This window comes from Neopsephotus bourkii, unplaced genomic scaffold, assembly GCF_033783945.1.
Source record: "Neopsephotus bourkii isolate Nb327-2 ecotype Australia unplaced genomic scaffold, CSIRO-AGI_Nbou_v1 NB_1655, whole genome shotgun sequence".
NCBI classification, from domain to species: Eukaryota; Metazoa; Chordata; class Aves; order Psittaciformes; family Psittacidae; genus Neopsephotus; species Neopsephotus bourkii.
In genome coordinates, this window is record NW_026902129.1 from 8,683,539 (window position 1) to 8,705,939 (window position 22,401).

Below are 22,401 nucleotides of genomic sequence, written 5' to 3' on the forward strand. Positions count from 1 at the left end.
TTAATTTCCAAACCATTTATGATTAAATGTTTATTGCCCAGCGGCTTTCCATATCATAACAGCTCAGTAGGCAATAAGTAATGGTACGCATACTTTAAAGATGAAAGCTGTTCAGTCTTCTACCATATGAATAGTTCCTAACAAAATACATTTGTACTGTTCAGTGCTAATGGTTATGTCTCTTCGTCCTGGGAGGAGGAAGAGCTTTCACTTTTCATAGTGTGAGCAACCACATTAAGGAGAACAAAAGCACAGTCCTTGGGAGAGGCTCTGTGCTGCATTTCTGCTCCATAGAAATCTGCATTGAACAGAACAGATGCCACTGCCTGTGGATTGCACAACCTTTAAAGACTGCACTGAGTAATTTAGCCAGAGCTGTAATGGCTGCATTAAGGAATTCTTCACTAAATGATCATATGAAGTTGGCGATGAGATGCTTTTCCTTCTCCAAGAACAGTGAGAAACAGGAAAACTAAAAATAAAGCTCTACCTTGTGAATCATCCCAATTAGAAGGACAGAAAAGGGATATTTCCCAAACAAATGTGGGATGGCAAAGTGCTGGGGAATTGTTTGCTCCTTCCCTTGATGGTTCCTCCTGTGGGGCTGTGCTTTAGCTGCTATGCCACACATAGGGTGCAGAAGGGGTTTTCTTAATCACTTTTAGACCACAGTCCATTTCTTATGGCTTTTATAGACCTGAGCTTGTATCTAGAATTCCTAGGTCATGTTTTTCACTATCATTAAAACAAAACCTGGCCTTAAATTAGGGGTTTGAGCCCCTGATTTAGCTGCTGAATGGGAAAGATCTTTTAGGGCCTTTTAGGGCCTTTTAGGCCTCCTGGTTTCGATATGACTTTGCTTCTGTGTCAGCAGCAGCCTTGCAAGTTCATTGTAAATAATCATCCTTATACAATCATACTTATAAAGCACTAGCTGTTGGTGCTATAAATCTCATGTTCATGTGTCCTTAAACCACAGCATCATGCTAAGCAACGGGCAAGATACTACTGAAAGGGGAATTAAGCACTTACCTCTGGAATTATAACCAGCCCAAATATTAAACCAAAAAGGACAAGATTCACTCCATACATCCACCGCAGAAATATGAAGTAGGAAGCGACTGAGGAGCCAAAGTGACCTTAAACCAGAAAACACTTCATGGTTAGGAGTTTAGTAGGGTTAAACTGTCCCCAGCAACCCCTTTATCCTCAGGTCTCCCCGGTGTGTTGCCCAAGACCCTCCTGACATTTCCCACCACTGATGGAAGCAGCAAAGCCCAGAGGTACCAGGGGTATGCGCTCCTCATTTGGCATCAAAGATAGGGATGAGGGAGCTGGAGCATTGTTTGGGTGAAGCAAACCTGGCTTACAAAGGACAGAGACCACACAGCAGCTTCCACTTACTCTCCACTTCTTTTATCTTCATCTCCCAGGGTATGCACTGGGTTTTGAAATTGTCAAAGTCTCTCTTAAACTTCACCCATTTCTGAAACAAGACAAGGCTGCAGTGAGCAGAGAGGTGTGAAGAGGGAGGCTGCTTCCTCTGCAGGGCTTTCTAATGACAGGGCTGGGTAGCATTGCTAGAAGTGGGTATAAAGTCCAAACCAGAAGCTCTGGTCTGGGTCTCATCTTTTGGGCTGTTTCAGAAACTACCTTCAATGCAAAAGTCCCCTAGCCCCAAGTGTTCACATTCATTACCTGAGCTTTAACCTTGCCAGCTTTTTGGAAAGCTGCAGTTGTGCTGTGCGTGCTATGATGCAGAACCGACTCTATTGGAAATACAATTTGATTTGGTAATAAACTGAGCTCACATCCTTTCTCATCAGGCCAGCAACTAAACTCCCATTGATTTCAGCATCTCAGGCCTCGCTCCATTTTTCACTTCTCAATATAATCTCCATGACAACATGCAACTTGGCTACCATCTTCTGTCTTAGAACACAGTCATCATTCTCCCTGTTATCTCCTCATTACTGGGGAAGATGGAATTTTACAGGAGTCCACAGGGCAGTGCAAGCATTTCGCGTGGCCTTTCTGTCCTTTAGGGGTACCTTGTCTCAAAGATCAAGGTTTTGGAGATTGCAAGCAGAAAGCTGTTGTTCTCCCTGCTCCTACAAGCCCTGCCTTGCTTTTGGGAAGGTCTCAAGGAGATTCAGACGGGAGGCAAATTCCCCCCGTTGTTTCTGTAGTAGTCATAGTTTTGAAGCCTATTTGAATGCAGGCAGGAAGTTACTCTGATTTGCTGCTGTTTCCAAATACACTCAACCAAGCAAAAAGTGATGAATACATAACCAGGTACCCAAGCTTTCCCCTGACATCACTCTGGCACTTACCTTTGCCATCATCATCTTATACGCATACAATTTTTTGCCCTTCCCTTTTCCTAGAGCTCCTTCAAACTTCTCCACAAAAGCTTGTGCCTCCCTAGGTGCAAGATAAATAAGCAGGTTATTGAAACAACAAAGGAGTCGTTTGCTTTTCACTTCTTCACACATCAGTGCAAAAGCAGCTGTGCTTATGCAAGGGTGGATGTGATGTCTGGTCTCCCTCCACACTCTGCCAAACACGGAGCACAGGGGCATCACCACTCCCCATGGGGCTGTGCATGCCTTCCAATGCTATTTTGAAAGCTCTCCTGATAGAAAGGGGTTTTTCAACCAATAAAGCTGGGATTTGAATCGTTGCCTTGACATGGAGATGGTTTGTGATGATCCTGTTGACTTGTGGGGTTTGGTTTCCTGGGTGTGCTCTGCCCCACTGACCCCACTGCCCTGCATTAAGGGGTCTCTGCAGCTGCCTGAGCTCTTCCCACATTCAACACTATCTCTGCTCCATAAACCTTTGCAAATAACACAGCATTTTTCCAAGCAGCCCCACCTCAGGAACGTGAAGTAACATGGCACTTTGCTGCTCTGATTTCTGCCTGACAATGGGCATGAGTAAGCAAACCAGGGCACAGAGTCTGCTTTAATAAGTAGCCTGGCAGTAGTGAGTCATTTGGTTTTAAATACAAGGGTAGAATGACCTGGCCATGAGTATCAGTTGAACAGATTTGCCTGTTCTTTGGTTACAGAGGCTGAAAATCAAATTCCACATTGTAACTCTGATCTTTGATGCCCAGACAGGCTGGCTGGGCTCTGCCAGCTGCTCTTACTGGGACTGGGGTATTACAGGAGCAGCAGCAAATATGCAGTATCTAGGAAAGGCAAAGTGCCTCTGGCAATCAGCAAAGACACCTGGGCTGTGGGTTCCTGGTGTGAATGGTACCTGAGCACCGAGAGCTTCTTCACCATCCTCCAGGGCTTGTTCCTCATGGTGGAGATCAGCTTTTTCTTTTGCTCCACCTGCTCCATTAGCATGGCAAGCTCTTCCTCGGACGGTGACTCCTCATCAGATGAGTTGGAAGAAGCAGAAGTGCTGGCAGAGACACAAAGTAAAGGGCACAGAATAGCAAACCTTGTAGGAGTTAGAGGGAAGGTCACTGGCCCCTGGAGATCTCACTCTGATGTGCTCACAGTGTTTCACCATCTCCTGGCTTGGTGTGAGCCGAGATGCTCAGGGCAAGGCTGCTTAAAGCCAGGATAATGAAGAGATGATTGCTCCCCACCATAATTCACCCAACATTGTGTTTTGGATCCCACTTCAGCTACAGAAGCACTGCCTAGGCTACAGCTGTATCTGGAGAAATGCTTTTCACATGTTCAGAAGGAAGTAGAAGATATGGGGAGAAGCAAAGGGTTGGGACAGGAAGTGATTTGAAAACGTGAGAGATCCATTTTAACCTCAATGGTTCCATAGGCCAACCAAGAAAAAGTGCCCAGGTCTGAGTGGCTTAAGCTGTCCTGTTGAGGAGTGCTTTTCTAGCCTCAGCTCTAGGTGTTGGGACTCCACTACATGCATGGGTTTGATCCTGGCTGAGAAACAACAACAGAAGACTTTGGCAACACTTTATGTTCCATTTTACACTGCTCTTTTCCACTGTTGTACCTCTCCTGGGGGAGCAGTAACTTATTCAAAGCCCATGGGTTTTGTGGTTCTGACCCTTATGCCACTGGCATGTTTATAGCGCTGCCCATCCGACAGGAGGCACCGTACCTGGGGATTGTTGAATTACCTGTTTCTCCTGTCTTTCTTCTGTTTGTTCTCCCCCTCTTTTCCCTTCTTATTTGCTTTCTTTTCCTTGTTTTCTGACTCCTTTTGACCTTTGGTAGGAGCCCTTTTGCCTCTCTGCCGGCTCCGATCCTCTCCTGCCTTTTTTCCACCACTGCTTTTCCCTTGGTAGTTCTTCCTCCTAGAAGCTTCGTTTTCTTGGCTACAGCTGTCTTCCTCTTTGCTCTCATCTTCTTCGTTGTCTTTCTCTTGCTTTTTCCTTTCAAGTCTGCTTGCTCTGCTGGTTTCCCTGAGGGTTTTTTTCTTGGGTGTCTTGTCCTTTATTTCGTCTTGTGCAAAAGATAAAAGACAAGTACATTGGGAAATCCATGCTGGCAAAATAAGGATCCACCAGAAAAGCATGGGCAGCCAGGTTTGCCTGATGCAAACCCTAGTGAAGCCATTGAGCAGATGCCTGTTGACGTGGGTGGGCTTTGTGTTATACCCCATCCAAGAGCCACATCCAACTCTTCGGTTATGGAACTCCCATTTAAGGCAGTATGGCTGATTTTAGCACATCAGTGACTTAGATGTGGCCATAAGAAAACTGGAAATCAGTTACAAACACAAAAGCCCATCCATCAGAGAGCAGAGACAGATATCATCCCAACCCGTAAAGGCACCAGAGCAATGGAAACAGAAACCACAATTGGTTATACAGTATGAAGTTTGATTGTTGGTGCAATGTCCTTGAAAGGCATTTACTTTTAAAGGCTGGGGATGAAGGTCTTCTGTTTACACAGGGAAAAAGCACAGCTTAGGAAGGACCCAGTTTTGTTTCACTGAGCTTGCTTTTATATAGGAAAGTCTATATCCAGAGATAAAAAAACCCAAATAGTCTCTGATGCGCGTTCCATTCCTATTGGCACGCAAGCTAAAACCCTGTTCTGTGCTGAAGTCAGAAGTGCTTCCAGCTTGAAGGATTGGAATGGAGCAGGATTTAATTGTGTGATACTATAGAAAGGGGAAAAGCATCCAAAAAAACCCCAACCCTTTTCCCACCAAGTGCATTAAAGTCAATTGTGAGTTTCCCACACTCTCTTGGCTTCTAATTTTCCGTATTTTCTGGCTGATGAAAATCAAGTGTTCAAACAAACAATAACAACAAAAAGGTACACTTTTGGGGTTGGTTTATTTCCCCAGGGTAAGGGGAATTGTACTAGAAGGAGGAAATCAGGCAGGAATGGGCTCCAGAGTGAAAACTGAGCAGCCGAAGAGGTGAACAAAACTAGAAGCAAAAAGAGTTTGAGCATTTGTGTCGTTGTGAGAAGCTAGGAATTAGTAACAAGCAAATGGTTTTGTTAGTAGGTGGTGGCTGTCACTTGTCACTGGGAATGAGAAGTTGCTTTCAACTCATTCCTCAGGAGCCATTAGGTAGGCTTCAGTTACTCTGTAATGGTCCATCTCAGCTGGATTTCAGTTAGTGACCTAGGTCAAAGGACCACCCCTCTTCGGGTAAATGTTCATTTTATGGAGCCAACTATCACAGTTTTCATTTGCAACCTATCAAATACGAGGTGAAGTGTGGAAAAGTCATTTGTTACTTCCATTGCCTTCTTTGCAAGTATGGAAAAGGTGGATATGATTTAAAACCAAAAAAATCCCAGTCATTTGCTAATTACTGTCTCATGTTTTATGGATTGTGCAGACATGGTTGTGAACAGTTGTTGCAGTAGCATCTATATTCATATCACCTCTCCAGTGCTGTTACCTCTTAGCTATCTTTCTTTAGTTAGTGTTATAATCCCACCATATAGCTATTTCTCTTTATTTACCATACTTACAGGATTCAAGTTGGTTTTAATCCTGTCACTGGCTCTTCCTGATTTTCTTCACAGCCATCTCTCTGCCTCCAATCCATTTTCATTTATATCTTCTCGTGGCCATAATTAATCAAGATACCAGCATGTTACAGTCTAAGCAAGCATTACAGGGAGGGCAAGCAGAACCTTGCTGTGATGCAAAGCACCCTGTATAGGATGCTGCTTTACTGCAATGCCTGGTTTATTAAGGAGGACTGACAAGGGACATGGGCTCTGACAGCTTCCTACCTTAGAGCATGGGTGAAAGGGGACAGACTGCTTAAGTTTACATATCACCAAGTCAAACCTCAAGGGGAAAACCTGCTTGCTGATGAAATGGTTCCTGTTGTAAAGCAAGTAACAAGCCACAGAGAAAAAGAAAAGGTACCACCTCTCATATTCCAAACAAGACCACATTTTTAAATCTCTACATTACCTTCACTGTCTGTGTCACTTTCCACTTGTCCATCAATCTCTATTCCAGCTGCAAGACAAAGAGCAAAGAGTAATCGCATTTGTTACTGGGATTTACACACGTGATGCTTTACGCAGCTAGCCATTAAGTGCCAGCTGGAATTGGCAGGATGTCCCTTATTGATTAGACATTATATTCTTTTCCCATAGTGATGTTCTTCGTCTTTGCTTTAGTTTGGCAGGGTGACAAAAGTTCCCCTCATGAGCAAACTGAAACTGCATTGACAAACACAAAATGTGCTTGGAAAGACTTGGCAGCATCAAAAAGAAATAGTGATACCAACCATCTTCCATGATGACCTGTAAAGCACATTTCTTTTTCTTCCCCATGGCAGCCTCCGGTCTTATGCACAGACACCGTAGCTGCTATGTTGCACACCCCAATCATATGCAGGTTACTCTCTCTTCCAGTGCCCATGAGCTTGTCTCCTTGGCGTTGCAGACAAATGAGCACATCCAGACGTCAGTGACTTCTTGCTTCCAAGGCACGTGAACAGGGAAGGGAAGGAAAAGGTGGGAGAGGCAGGGAAGACGCAGGCTCTGCCTCAGCCCACCCAAACACTTCCCCTTCTTCTCCCTTCTCCCTGTGAAAAAAGCACCCATTGGCATTACATTGCAGTTCATTATTTAAACATGAAGGAAAGCCCTTTGGTGGATGCACGGTGGTATCGTATGAAACACAGACACAAGTCGCGTCTGGTTCTGACAATAAGCATGTGGCTGCAGTTTTTGGAAGGATCAATTTTCTTAATGCCATATTCTTTACTGAGCTACAGCAATCTGTGTAACCCTGTTAGTCAACCCCCTGCACCTTAATAAACCTCTCAGTCGGTGCCCCTCAGGGCATGGCTGTGGATCTCCTTCTGTCCTCCATGTATGCCTTTAGTAGGGAACCCATGAGCTAATAGATGCAGCAAGGAGTCAGGAGTCAGGACACCGGGATCTCTTTTTCCTTTGCACCTTTATTCTGTATGACCTTCACATCCTCATTGCACTCGCTGGTAAAATAGGATAGATTTTCCTTCTAGGTGCTCAGAAGCTTAATTAATTAATGTGAGACCCTCGTGTGGAAGGTCCTTTAGTACCGCACAGTATTGGATTGCACGCTGCAGCTTGCAGCCTTCTGATGGGACAACAGTAGGTTTGTCTGAGCAACCTCCGGTGTAAAACCTGCAGCGCTTGCTCCAGCTGCAGCTTCTTTGGAGGGCTGGTGCATCCCAGAGCAGGGCTTCTCCTGCAGGCATGCGAGTTGAGCAGGAAGGCTCTCACAAGAGGGAACAGACCCTCGTTCCTTCTCTGAAAGCTGCTGCAGACCCCCAGCTTGCACAGGCATCCCTTGGAGGATCTGGCATGGTCACAGTACACAAAGACTCTTATCCAAGTGCTGATAGGGAGAGTGTTAATTCCCCCCTTCTGTCCCAAAGGGATGAACACTGTGGAGATCAGCTTGAGGCTGCTGGCAGCAGGGACTCTTGTGGGTGATTCCTGCTTTGCATCAGGGGCAGCACCCAAGGAGGTGCCAGCCTGAATGTGAGACTCTCTGATGGTTTTTGCTCACTGAATTCTGGTCCAAAGGCACCTTTCAAGTATTTGAAGTCCAACCCCATGGATCTTTTTGATCTGCCTTTGACTTTACCTCAACTTGCCTGAGCTAAATACATAACATAAGATATATTCACACATTATTAACAACTCTAACCCTACACATTCATTGCACAGGGCATTTTCACTGTGTGCTCCCCACACCAGTGGGTCTGACTGGGTCTGAAGACAATGGCAGTGGGTTTTGAATGTCTTCCCAGTGAACAAGTTTCACCTGTAGCCCTATGTGTAGATATGGCCGGTTGAAAAGTTGTTCCAAATGGGATCAATAGGTCATTACAGTTGCTGGAGGCTGCTGGAATGGATTTGCTTCAGGCTACTTCAGTTGCCTCAAGCCTCAGCCCCAAGCATTTCTTTCCCAAATAGTCTTCATTTTCCATGTTAAATGAAAGCCAGATTTCTGGCGAATCATATGGTAAGAGCAAAGAGTTGTGAATGCCCATCAACCAGCTGCAATACTGTGCTTGGTGCTGGCACTGCTTCTGTCTCATGGCATCCTTCTTCTCCACCAAGTCATACTCAGATGCTTTTTGTATCCTCAAGGTATCCTTATGTGAGCATCTCAGTGCCAGATGGGAGTGTCCTTGTTTCTACCCTCCATATGGTCAGTAATTCACCCATTGTCTGCACTGGGCTGGGGCAGATGCAGGCTCCAGACCTGCTTGTGTCACTTGGCATACCCAGAGGTACCGAGTACATGAAAAATCAAGGGACTAAAACTTCATTTTACTATCAAAATATACAGCCAGGTGATACTCCTGTCCTGCATCTCCTTTGATATTATAATCTGTCCATGGTGATGGTGTGATGCTACATGGCAGTCACAGGGGCGCTGGGCACTCTTTACCCCAGGGTGTGATCATCCCACACTGTGGGTGATAGCTGAGTGGTCCCCTGGGATCTATTCTATGGAATAGAGCAGGAATGGTAGCTGTTTTGTGCAGCACTCATGAGGCAACACATCGGTATGGCTGTTTAGTGACTGAACATAACTTGCAGTAAGCTCTGTATGGCTGCTTCTTCCCTGCCCTGTACTTACACTTTGCAGTGTAGCAAGCTTGACCATGGAAAAACTGTGCTCTTGTAGGCTGGGTGGCAGCACTTTACCCTTGCATAGGAAGGGAACATTAATTTTCACACTTCCTACTTCACTGGACTCCATCCCGTGGAGGAGTTGGAAGAGGGTTATTAAAATGGCTGCTCAAGCATTTAAGCTTAAGAAATCCCAATGTTACCTTTCAGACTCAGCCTATGGTCCAACAGATCCCTTTGAATAAGATCTGCTGCTCCCTTTCCTTTGCCTGAGAGCCTCAGAATAAATAAACCCATCCCAACTGATGCTGTCTTCCTCCCGTGGAAGCAAAATGGTCCATGTGCAGCCACACAAGCACAATGAGAAACCCTGAGGTCTTTGTCCCTCATGGGACATGTCCTTGGGGGTAGAGGCAAAGCCACTGTCACTTTGGAAGCAGATTAAACCGTGCCAGGGGGTGTGATGCAGAAGACAGGCTGAACAAAGGAAGCTTCAGGAGTGGGGACCAGGGCAGCAAAGTGGTGTCACACCAGCCGAGACCAAGTGCAGCTTGGTGAGGCCAAACCGTGGACGTGCCAGCTTTGTTTGCCTCGGGTTTGGGTATGTGCTTAGAGATCTCTGATTTCCCCTCCTCACCTGAATCAGACTGGTGGAGATCTCACTGTACCTCTGTGCTGGCTTTGCCTGTGTGATACTGTGCTTATAGTTCATGGCCACTGGCAAGTGCTAGTCAAAAAGAGAAAGTGTAAAGCATAAAATATGTAGTTGTTCGTGTTCACTTTGAATTATTCATGGGGAAAAAACTTAAGGTGGGACATTCTATACAATGCTGTATTTGAAATAAGGAAAATGTACTTCATTTGATGTCCTTTTGACACCCATCTTTCCCAGGTGGTTGAAGATGCTTCATTAAAAGAAGCACATATAAAAACCCTGCAACAAGCCCCAGGCATGGCTGGCCTGGGAAAGCAAAGAGACATCTCATGCACTGTGAGAGAGGTCTCACAAATGAGGACTTTCTGCTTCTGTGTGTTTGCATCAAACAGATCCTGAAATAGCTCCAGGGAGGGCTGACCTGGGCCTGCATAGCTGTACAATGGGGAGGTGCTGCCATTCCTCAGCACCAAGCATGCTGCTGTCCCTCAGTTTATGAGCCTGATTTTCCTAAGAGGATAAAGTGTCTTGCGGGGTTTATGATTTTTTTTAGGATTATGGATAGGGGGGGATTAATGGATTAGTCTCTTACCTCTGCGTTATTCCACACAAGGTATGAATAAGTAATGCACGGCCACAAACCCAGTTATTCCTTATGTAAATGTTAGACTTCGTACACAGAGTGTGAGCCATTTCTGGAGTTGTAGCGGTAATTTTTCCATCCTATACTATTTAGCTTGTTTCTCCTCATTGTGGTGACTAGGGCTATATAACTGGACAGGTTTGGGTTTTAACATACAGGGGCATTGGATGTCTCACCCACCTCCAAGTGTTAAATACAAAGCAGTTGTGTTATAGAGAGAGGGTAACTGAATCCTGCCAGGACATACAACATGCTCCTAAATGCTTAATGAGCTCGTGTTTCTCCCTTTCTTGCTTTCTGATTAACATAGGGCTTTAGCTAATTAATCCATGGATTACATTGATTCAAGATTTATCTCGTCTGGAGTTAATCTTTACTTGAGAAGGCTTTTGAGTAATAACAATAACACCTGACCTGTGCGAGGATGTTTTGGTGAGGGCTTAAAACTGGCAACTAGAGCCAACTTTAATGCTGTATCTGAGACAGACATTGAAAAGTCAGAGATCACCTCCCAACACTGTTACAGAAAACTCATTTTTACCAACAAAACCCCAACATAATCATGCTTTCCAGTGCCTCTCAGGTGTGTTCTGTAAAGCTAGCTTCAGCTTAGCTCTGATCCAGCCCAGCTTTTGGCCACAGTCTGGGGTTAACTTTAAAACAAAGAAATGAATGACTAAAACATGGAAATCCAGCATGGGCTACATGTTACCGTGAGCACAGATGTATACAGAGGTTATCCTTGCCCTCAGATACTCTCTGCAATGCTGTAGTGTTTCTCTGCACTTTAGTCCAAAGGGCCTGTCCTCTGCCAGGGTGGCACTGGAAGGCTCAGAAAGCAAGGATTCATCAGCAGTCTTCACTGCACACATAGGGGAAGACAGTCTCATTCATCTCACATAGTCTGGAAGAGACATTCCTCAGCTTTTTGGGGTCTCTGAAAAGAACCCCCTGGCTCCCATAATGAACAGTGGGTCTGGACTATAGCTGGGGGCAGTAAAATGATGCCAAACACATGCCCCGTGTCATTTCTGCAGTGTGAACATCAGTTACTTATAAGGATGATACAGTTCCACTGCACCAGATTAATGTTGTGTGCTCAGGATGCACAACTCTGTGCTTTGCCCAGGGAAATATCTTTTATCTGAATAATCCCAACCAGAGGTGGGGAGCAGGAGGTCCTCAGGGGCAGAGCCATTGCTTTCCTATTACATTCCCACTGTTGTTTCCCAGTGTTCTCTCTTTGGCTTTCACTCACTTCATGCCTCAAGGCACATCGGGATGGGCAACAAGCTCCATACATGCTGTTAGCCTGTGTTTGAGCTGGAGAACAATTCCTGCCTGAGGGCTGCTAATTCAGGTGCCCTGTCAGGAGGAATTACAGCAAAAGGTACCTCTGGGCATCAGATCAGTCACAGCACACAGCCCCTCAGTTTCCCACTGCTTCTTACTGCGTAGAAGCCGGTGTTAATTCATTTTGTCTTAAATGTGCTTATATTGCCCAGCTGGGTTAGAATAAAGCACCCATTTAGTAGCAGCCTTGTGGGAAACACTGCAGTTCTCCAGCCTAGGAAAAAGCACAAGCTCACTGCCATCTTCACTGACTCCACATCTCTGCTTGGTGTCATCCTGGATCCATGTGAACCTGCCCGTGCTCTCCAAACCCAGCATTTGAGTGTTTGGTCAGACGGTGTGTGTTGCTCCTGTATCATCCCCTGCTGGGAACAGGCTTGGAGGGCAGGAGGCTCTTGGTCATCCAGAGAACTTACACCAGCCACGGGGTTGTGCTAAACAACCCTAAAGCTTCTGCTACCTCATGGATGCATGCAGGGGACTTTGAGGGGCCTCCCAATGAAGCACTTTCAGTGTCAGAAAGTCCCTGTGAAGGTTCCTGTCTGTTTTAGAAGCAAAGAGGGTGACTGGAAGTCAGAACTAGGCTCTCCATGTAGAACTATTTATCTCCAGGCCATATATATAGTTGATTCATATTGGAACAAACCCAAACCAACATGCTCTTGTGCCCCTATTAGACATGTAAAGCTGTATTCATGAAACACTTTGAATTAGTATCTTTTTGCCTTACATTTTCCTGGTAAGATTTTAAAGAGAATAAAACACAGCACAAAGCCAGGGCATTGTGGTGCACAGAACACATAGCATGAGAGTGAGGTAAGACGGAAGCAATTGGCTTGGGGAAGAGAAATGCAATGATTTGGTACCTTAAGGGATTCTTCCTTAAGGGATGCTGGGGAGGGACTCTTCGTTAGGGACTGTAGTGATAGGACATGGGGTGATGGGTTAAAACTGAAACAGGGGAAGTTTAGATTGGATATATGGAAGAAATTCTTTCCTGTTAGGGTGGTGAGGCACTGGAATGGGAGGTTGTGAATGCTCCATCCCTGGCAGTGTTCAAGGCCAGGTTGGATGAAGCCTTGGGTGCCATGGTTTAGTGTGAGGTGTCCCTGCCCATGGCGGGGGGTTGGAACTGGGTGATCTTAAGGTCCTTTCCAACCCAAACCAGTCTGAGATTCTATGATTCTAGTGCATTTATATCATCATACAGCAACCTGCTTCCTCCTTTGCCTTAGCACTGTTTACTCCTGGAGTGATGAACAGATACTAATCACAAGTCGTACTCTTCTGCTCCTAAGAGAGCAGCGTCGCTTGTGTGTAATATGCTCCTAGTGCACTCCTAGCTCGTGGAGATCTGGTCCAGGTCAGCAGAGATGTGCAACCAGAATGTCATTCCAGTATCAGAAGGATATTGAAATGTCTTCCAGTGTCTGAAGGGGGCTACAAGGATGCTGGAGAGGGACTCTTCATCAGGGACAATATTGATAGGACAAGGGGTGATGGGTTCAAACTGAAACAGGGGGAGTTCAGGTTAGATCTAAGGCAGAAGCTCTTCCCTGTGAGGGTGCTGAGGCGCTGGCACAGGGTGCCCAGAGAAGCTGTGGCTGCCCCATCCCTGGCAGTGTTCAAGGCCAGGTCGGACACAGGGGCTTGGAGCAACCTGGTCTGGTGTCATGTCCCGGTCATGTCCCGAGGCGAGCGGCTCCAGCGAGGACCCTTCCACCCTGGAGCGAGGGCAAACCCCGCCTCCAGGAGCCTCCATTCCGAGCGGCGTCGAACCCTCGCCAGCCCTTGCCCAGGAGCGGGCGGCTCCGAGCAGGGCCTCACAGGGGGCGGCTCCAGCAGGGACGGCGCCGCCCGGAGCGGGTAAAACGCGGCCCAGGGAGCGCATGGGCAAAGCGTGAAGAAGTGGTTTAAAATGGGAGTCTTTTGTGACCGACCCCGTTAGAGGAATCCCCACTGCGGAGAGCACGGCTGGAAGGGATAAACTCGTTATTCCCCGGCAGGGTGAGGGGATGGAGGCGTTCATCCCAGCTGAGCTTGGGAAGGGAGGCGCTCCGTGCAGCAGGGACGAGGCTGCGGTCTGAGGTCAGTAAGTCAATGGCAGTCCCACAAAAGTATATAAATGCGGAGCTAAAGTTATCCGAGTGCGTGCAGAGCTATTTCAAGCAGCTGAGTAAGTCAAATGGCTTCATCCATGCGATATAAATGCTTTATGTTAGGCATAGTTTCAGAAGCTTGCTGAGTTTGGGCCTCCCATGGCAGGCAAGGCAAGAAATGATTCCCTGTTGGCTTCTGGTGTAATTCTGCTGATGTTGGAAAGATCTGGTTTAGAGGTATTGGAGCCCTTTTCTTTGAGGAGACAAGTCTGAGCGGTCTCTAAGTTATTTTAACCTGTTTTCATGCTGTTTCTTTCTTTAAACATACTCCCAATGCACGCATGTCTTTAGCAGATCTTGCTAGGCTCTCATTCACAGCAAAGCACTCCTAAATTCAGTGTCGTTTTATCTCATGGGCAGATTAAATACCTACTAAGCAATTGAAAGTATTAAAGCAAAGGAAGAGAATTCCACTGCATGTTATGTTCTTTTCAAGTGTTAGTTATTGCCATGCTTATTACTGAAAATGACTTTATTATTAAATAGTGACTGAGACATTTGAATGTTAGATAAAGGCCTGGCTTTTACCAGTTGAGAGTGCTGTGCTGGTACAATTGGCTTAAGGAAAGTTACTGCTTTTATCTGGGCTTTCTTTAAAATGCACTTTGAGTGCATTTATTGTCTTGAGATGATTTTTGAGAGCTCCCTATGTTTAGAGATGTAAGAAGAGGGTAATTTGCTATTATTACTAACTTTTGTATGTCTGTATATATGTGACCCTACATATGTGTGTGTGCATATATAAATCATCTTTTGTTCCAAGCATCACAGAGTCATTAAGTTTTGGTAGGGCTGGTGTTCTTCATGTCCAGCATTAAGTGTGTAATGCCAACCATGTATCTATACCTCTTGTATCATATGACGAGGACAGGAGCACATTTGTGTTTTTCCAAGCTTACAGCTATTTCTGTTGACTTCATTGTCAGGATTAGCTTTCTGAGATGGGTAAATCAGTGTTAACACTAAAACTGAGCTGGAGTGGTTGAGGTTTTCAGTATCACAATGAAACCAGGTTTCTTGTGGAACTTTAAACTGAAAACAGGATGCAGGTGTGTCCAAGCAGGCTTTTCCATCACCTTGGGCTGAGTTACCTGGGACAAACAATGATCTTCCAGCAGCTGAAGCAGGCTGGGCAAAACTGCTTCTGGCAAATAGCTAAGCACAGTGATGCTCACTGGGCAGATTAGCCTTAATGTTATTTATTGGTGAGTCCCCAGACTTAAACTTGTGTGATAGTGTAGCAAGGTGAATTTTAGCCTGATGGTTTGAATTTTATCAAGTACGTAGGTACTGGCCTTTGCTTCTTTGATGGAAGACTTTTATTGCAAGAATTTATTTGTTAAATGAGTTTATTTGTTAAATTTGTTAAATAAGTAAGTTTATTTGTTAAGTAAGTTTGAGACCAGGTGAAATACATTGCCACCAAGACCCGAATGCAGAAGATAGAATGGTAGGTTACTTAAGGAAGGCAAAATACTGTTGATTAAAATATGAACCTTCTACATGGAGTGCAGAATGGATTGTGGGCTTTGTTGTTGCTTTTTCCTGGGACAGTTTGTTAGGAAGTGCTTGCTTTCAGTGTCATGACACAGTCGCATTTTTGGCTTAATGTGCTGTGTGGTTTGTACTTGCTTGCTATGACTGCAGGACTCTTGTCAAAACCAGTATGAACTTCTTTTAGCCATTGATGAGAGAGGAGGAGCAATCTGTTTGCATTAAGACCGGAACAACCCGGTCTGAACATGGTTTGGACCCCATTTTGAGCAAGGGGTTGGACTAGTGTTGTGGTTTAAGCCCAGTTGGTAACTCTGAACCACACAGGTGCTTGCTCCCAGAGGGATGGGAAGGAGAATGGAAAGAATGTGAACCCCACGGGTTGAGACAAGAGCAGTCCAGTAACTAAGGTATAACACAAACCACTGCTGCTATCACCAGTAATAGTAATGATAGGGGAAATAACAAGGGGAGAGAATACAACTGCTCACCACTCACTGACCGATAGCCAGCCCAACCTGAGCAGTGATTTAGCCCTTCTGGGTAACTGCCCCCAGTTTCTATACTAGGCATGGTGTGCTATGGTACAAGCCTTTGGCTAGTTCGGGTCTGGTCCCTGTCTCTGCTTCCTCCCAGCTTCCCATGCCCCTCCTCACTGACAGAGCATGAGACTGCAAAGTCCTTGATTGGAGTCAGCATTACTTAGCAACAACTGAAACATCAGTGTTATCAGTGTTGTTCTCAGACTAAAGCCCAAACACAGCACTGTGCCAGCTGCCAGGAAGGAGAAAAAATAAGTTCCAGCTGAACCCAGGACAACCAAAGGCATCCCGAGGTGTCCCTTCAGCCTGAATGATCTTATGATTACTGAAAGATATCATGCATTCGTGAGCTAACGGGAACTGTTTTGTAAGGCATGAAAGAGGGACTGTTTAGGCTGTTTAATCCAGGCTATGTAGTCTAAGCCTTTGCTTTGGGCTGGAGTGCTGAATCCCTCTTCTTCTTTGCAAAAAGGATTTTAGTGTTCTCTCTATGTGTCAGAAGTGCTGATTGCTCCTGCTGTTTCCAACCTGAATGCTATCCCTGGCTCCCCAAGCACCAGACTGTTTGTTTTCTTTGGCTTTATGGTATTTATAGAGCTTTCCCTAAACCCCATGCCTTCATACATAAGTGATTTGAAAGGCCTTCCTTTTGACCTGCTAAACACAGCGTCCCTCTGGGGTTTGCCTAAGACTCACAATTTATCTTGTTAATTTATGCTATAATAGTTTCCAGTGTATGCTATTTTAAGTTACCAGAACAGTGCTGCTCACCTATTTCGTATTTCTATAGGGTAATATAAGCAGATTGTGCCTCAGGAGAAATCTAGCTTTATTCTTGTTTTGCTACAGGGAAACTGAGTCTGAAGGGTGTTAAACTATGAAGGGCTTCAGCTTTGGTCTTCTCATTCCTGGTTCTGTGCTTTACCCACGTTTATTCTCAGTTTTTACCTCCCATCTTTGTTTCATGAACTTGTCTTTCCCTAAAGATCTGCATGTTGTGGCGTGCCCAAGGCTATCAGCAAGATGTTGCCTTTACATAGTGTTTCAACAGTTACGTTAGCTTTTCCTTTTGATGCCACAGGTTGAATGAGAATGTGTTCCTCCTGCTAGAGATTTCTAAGCAGGACTGAATTCCTGCTTTTATGAAATTGCTATTTCTTAACCCAGAAATTCCAAACACCGCTATTAAGACATTTCCCTGCTGAATAGGCCAGGCTGAGATTGCAAACTTCTTTTGGAAATGCCATAGTAGGAGTCTTTGACCATGACAGAGGGGTATCTGTGGAAGCAATTGAAAGCATTGTCTCTTGCCAGGGTCAGGAGGGGCACTCTCTGTTCTTACCTCTGCTCCTAGCACCTTTCTGGGGGCCAGCATCTTTAGTGGCAACAGTACTGACCCAAAGTAGATATCTTGATAGAGCAAGCTAAAAAAGCAAGTGCCTCAGGCATGTTGTATAGCTCTGGGTGGATCAAGTGCAGGAGGAGGTGATGACCAGCTGATGGATCCCTTGTCTTTGGGCAGATGAGGTGTCTGAAGATCTCTGCAGCTCAAACAGTGACTCAGGAGGGTGGCATGCTACTTCCTTCTCTACCAAGCCTGGCTCTTGAAAGGGGACCTTTGAGGAGGTGTCTGGCAGTTTAAGCACAAACCTGAGCCTGTCCCTGGTATGGGACCTGCCCATGGACTTTGCAAGCCTTTGTGCTCCTGTGGTCTGAACGTGCACCTTATGGCCCCAGCCAGCAGCCAGAACCATAGAGGGTCCAAAGCACCTCCAGAAGAAGCTGAGGGGCCAAAAATTTTAGGCATCATTGAAAGGAAACACACCTCCAGATTTTAGCATGAAATCCCTTCATCATTTTAAGGAATGTAATAATCATTACACAAAGATATCCACTAATCACACAACGAAAACTAATTCTGTGTGCTTATTTGAGCCAAATGATTCCATTATAATGAACATGATACTGACAAACACATATGGATCTGAGAAATGTTTATTATAGATTGTTTAATATTTGCCACTGATGGCACTGCACCATTCCAGTGGGCATTCACTTTTGCCTCCTGCCTCCCCCCCAGTGCTGCAAATCATTATTGTCTCAAGAGTTTATATATTACTTCTTGACATCACATGGGGCTCATTACACTGTCAAGTGAAAGGAGGATTCTTGCTGCTTCTCAATGCCTATAGCATTGAGCTCTGTGACTGCACTCACGGATAACAACAAAGTGGTAATTTACTGGGAATGAAATGTTGCTACTATAAAAGAAATATAAATTATAGAAATTAGATTGCTCTGTCAAGAAATCCTGAGATTAAAGCACTTGAGTATGTATATATGCAGACCTAATGGGTGCAAGGCTGTAAATGCAGAGGAGAAGGAATGATCACAGCAGTAGGTTTGTGTGGTTATCAATTTGTAAAAATCAAATGGGCAAGGCATTTTTAAAGGAAAAAGCAGGATATCATTAACAGGAGAGTAAGTTTTCAGGCAAGGTAAATGGGAGATAAATGCTGTTACTTACCAGCTAAAAGAAAGATGCTTGCATTCTCAACTTCAAGCTCCTCCAAAGTTGCTTGGACAGATTTACAGCATCTCTGGCTATCAGAAGAGCCCTCCCTACAGATTAAGTCCATCCTCTTTGCAGAGCAGATTTCATTGCTAGGTTCATCACCAGCAGCAGCTACCAGGATGGAGTTCAGGCTGCTCCACTCCCTCGAGTTTCTTGCTAGCCTGACTCGATTAGATCCATTTTTATTACTGCTTCTTGCAATTCTGAGGAACACAATCAAAAGCATCTGTTTTAAAGAACCTTAAACACATCCTTCTCTTTGATGGTTTTGTTTGTGCATGGTTTCAGCAAAATGATTTCCCAAACAGAAATTGGAAGAATACAACCCCATGTATTGATTAACACAACCCAGAGTTTTAACGCATGTAAGACTGAAGCAGAAAAAGACCATTATATGTTAAACCATGACAAAAGTGAGTCAAAGAACTGCCACCCCAAGAGCAGTCAGTGGCACTTTTCCATCATAAGCAGTTCCACCAGTAACAAATGACAAGTTTTCAATCCCCATGCCAAAAAGGAATGTGTATCACAAAAGCCCATGTATAACATCTCTCTACTGGAGTGCAGGCCGGAGTATGCTGGGGCACCTCTTGGCTTTTCAGTGTCCTTTGGAGGAAATAAGTATATTATGAAGTATTGTGTTCTGATAATTTGCTCTCAAAAATGTATTATGTTAGAGTGAAAGCAATCAGTAAAAGCAGCCCCAGGAAATTAAACCATCACAAGGAGCACTCTGGTTGCCTTCAGAGTGAGCGTGAAGCACTCGGTAAAACATGAGCATCAATAGGGAAATGTACAATAGTAGGAATGTGAGGATATCTTGTGAGCTGGCCAGAAAGCTCTTGGCATTTTTAATTCTGGATTTCATAGTGGTGGGACATGTCCTTTTATCTGCGTTTATTGATTGCAAAGCTGCTTGTCACAAGGTCTGGTACATGCACAACCAACTCACTGTGAGGTGAAATGCTTTGGAAATTCCTCTCAAGGCTCACAGAAATGCGTAAGAGAGAAGTTGTTCTTATGAGTTCTTGAAAATTCCTTGCTTTGTGTATATGTGTGTATATATGTATTTGTGTGTACCTAGTTTTCATGCTTGGGAAAAGAATCCCAGACTGGTTTGGGTTGGAAAGGACCTTAAGATCATCCAGTTCCAACCCCCTGCCATGGGCAGGGACACCTCACACCAGACCAGGTTGCTCCAAGCCCCTGTGTCCAACCTGGCCTTGAACACTGCCAGGGATGGGGCAGCCACAGCTTCTCTGGGCACCCTGTGCCAGCGCCTCAGCACCCTCACAGGGAAGAGCTTCTGCCTTAGATCTAACCTGAACTTCCCCTGTTTCAGTTTGAACCCATCACCCCTTGTCCTATCACTACAGTCCCTGATGAAGAGATGCCTAAATGATGCCTAAAAGGTTCAAAGAGTGTGTGGGCTTGCTGGCCGAGCAGCAGAAAACCATTATTATTCCTATTCAGGGTTGGAAATCTGGTCATAAATGTACTCACAGGTATCCGCGCTGCCTTGCTTTGTTCATTCTGTGTTTCCCCAGACAACTGTGTGTTGGAAATGCTGGCAGAGCTGGGTTGGACTCTCAGTTTTGATTTGAGTGTAGAATAACATTGGTGCTTTTAAGAGGTATAATCAATAAATCACTTTAATGTATTCAAATCCATAGTTTAGCTGGGCCCTTTCATTAATGTTAGCGAAAACTATGGTGAAGCTTCCCAGCCTGAATTTAAACATGGGGGTAACACAAAAAGAATCAGTTCTAAATATGTGTTGGAAAGCTGAGGGTATTAGTTCTCTATCCAGGCACTGCAGTACTTGCATAATTACAGGTATCAGTTCACTTCCCAGCGCCATACGAAGCAGAGAAGTCACTGATTCCCCAGGAAGGAGGAAAGTGGAAGGCACATTTGCTGTCTTAATGGTGCTTGGGTGCAGCGTGTGGCCCCTGCAGTGAGGATGCAGCAAGCTGTCTGTGCAATATTCACCCTGGGTCGTTGCTGTCACGGCTGATGTGGCCTGAGCCTGGCTCCTGTCTCCTTTTGAGGCAGTGAGCGCAAATGCACAGCCTGTTGTCTCAGGCTGTGTGTTCTTCTGGCTGACGTGTTGAATTTTAACCAAGCTCTCTGGCTCTTCCTTCAGGTTACTGTGAAGAAAGGGTTTGCTGCTTGACTGCTGATGTTGAGCTCTTAAAAATGGAATAGCAGTAATTACAGTGTACAAATACACGCTGCCCAGTGTGCCCTGTGGGGCACCTCCTCATTCTTAGTCGAGAAAAACTGAACCTCTGATCATAGTTGAGTGCACTTAATGCAGTTGTGTCTCTTCCTCAGGAGAGGTTTCCATGTCCATGTGGCCTTTGCAGCTTAGAGAGAGAAAAGACAACGTTATTGCAAAGGCTCCTGCTACATCCTGGTTTTCTTCCTCTCCATCCACAAAGGTTTGAAAGTAATTTATGAGGTGAAATGATGTACAAGTTAGTTTCTGTTGTCTCTGTTCTGCATTAGGCCACAGAAAGATAACATTGCATATATGTACCCATGTTCATATATGTGTATGGTGCTTTAAAGAAAGAGGCAGAAATGGCATGGAAAGGTATGGATCTTAGTGTATGGACCTTTTACACTGTGTAATAGTAGTAGTAATATCAATACTTTTCTATTGCTATAGTATGTAGAAACCACACGGGATGGAAATGTGCTGTGCTGGGAGCAGAACAAAAACTCCCTGCCCCATAGAAATTCAAGTCTTATTCTAGTGTGTCCCACTTGCTTGGAAATCCCAGCCTGGGTTTTCCAGTTCTGCCTTCCTGAGGGAAGGGGAGGATGGGGTCAGCCTGGGGGGCTGCTTTTGACACAAAGGGCAGGATGGGGTTGTTATACTTGGTGCACAGGGAGATGGTTTGGGTTTGGGACCTGCGAGGAGGGTGACAATCTCACAGTAGCAAAGGTATGTGAAAATTAGCATCATGGGTAATGGTCAGGCCTGCTGGTCTAAGCTATGGAAACTACTTAAAATGAGAGGTAAGATCTCCTGAAAAACACAGCTTCTTTTAGCCACCAGCTGTTAACCTGTACTGTGCATCCTAGTCCATTGCTATGGCTTGCAAAGACTAGGTTTCTTTAAAATCCCACTTCATCCATCTTATCTCAGCCATATGCCTGATCTAAACTGGTCTGTGAAGCCTGGACAGAGGTGCATCTCTACCACCACCAGCAGTTGAGACTGACTTGCACCGGGGCAGCATCTGCAGGGCTGCAGGAGGGAGATTGCAGGCTGCAATTCAGCAGTACACAGGTTTCCCACCGGCACTGACTGTATTTGGGCCTTTGTCCAGATGCTGAGCTCAGGGCTAAGCTCTGGCTGCCTGTGAGTAAATGTCCAAGGTCATGCACAGCAAAAGCAAGCAGTGCACATCTTGGAACACAGCGTTGGTCATGCGTGGAGACAAAATCATTGAAGAAAACAGGGCAATGAATTAAACCTTAGCTCCTCAGAGCAGCTTCCAGTATCTGAAGTGGGCTGCAAAGATGCTGGAGAGGGACTCTTCAGCATCAGAATCATTCCATGAGTCTGTGATCCTATGCTTCAGATGATTCCATGATTCTGTGATTCAGAATCAGAGCCATTCCATGATTCTGTGGTTCTATAAAATCACTGAAGAAAACAACATAATGAATTAAACCTTAGCTCCTGATGGCCTGCTGTGAGCTCTCTCAGCTCTAGAGGCTTTGTGCGTGATGCTGCATAGGACTGCTGGTTCTTCCCATAGGAAGGGGATCAGCACAGAAGTCACTCCCTCTGCATTATTTTACTTCCAAACTTGGGTGGCCACAGACCCACCTCCTCTGGTTCTGGCAGTATTCAAGCAGATGAGGTCCAAAATTACTCTCTTTATTGCAGCATAAGTACTCACA

The 22,401-nt window shown here is 45.2% G+C and overlaps 1 protein-coding gene across 1 annotated transcript in view; it reads right to left on the minus strand.

The window, feature by feature from the left end:
- TMC2 (transmembrane channel like 2) overlaps window positions 1–6,755 on the minus strand; it is a 32,458-nt gene extending 25,703 nt beyond the window's left edge. Inside the window, exons 1-7 of the mRNA XM_061374857.1 lie at window positions 6,710–6,755; window positions 6,388–6,435; window positions 4,115–4,481; window positions 3,268–3,417; window positions 2,334–2,424; window positions 1,405–1,486; window positions 1,033–1,139 (exon numbers count right to left, since the gene is read on the minus strand). Of these exons, the coding sequence (XP_061230841.1) occupies window positions 1,033–1,139; window positions 1,405–1,486; window positions 2,334–2,424; window positions 3,268–3,417; window positions 4,115–4,481; window positions 6,388–6,435; window positions 6,710–6,755 (891 nt within the window). The remainder of the gene's footprint in view (window positions 1–1,032; window positions 1,140–1,404; window positions 1,487–2,333; window positions 2,425–3,267; window positions 3,418–4,114; window positions 4,482–6,387; window positions 6,436–6,709) is intronic.
- Between the last annotated feature and the right edge of the window lie 15,646 nt (window positions 6,756–22,401).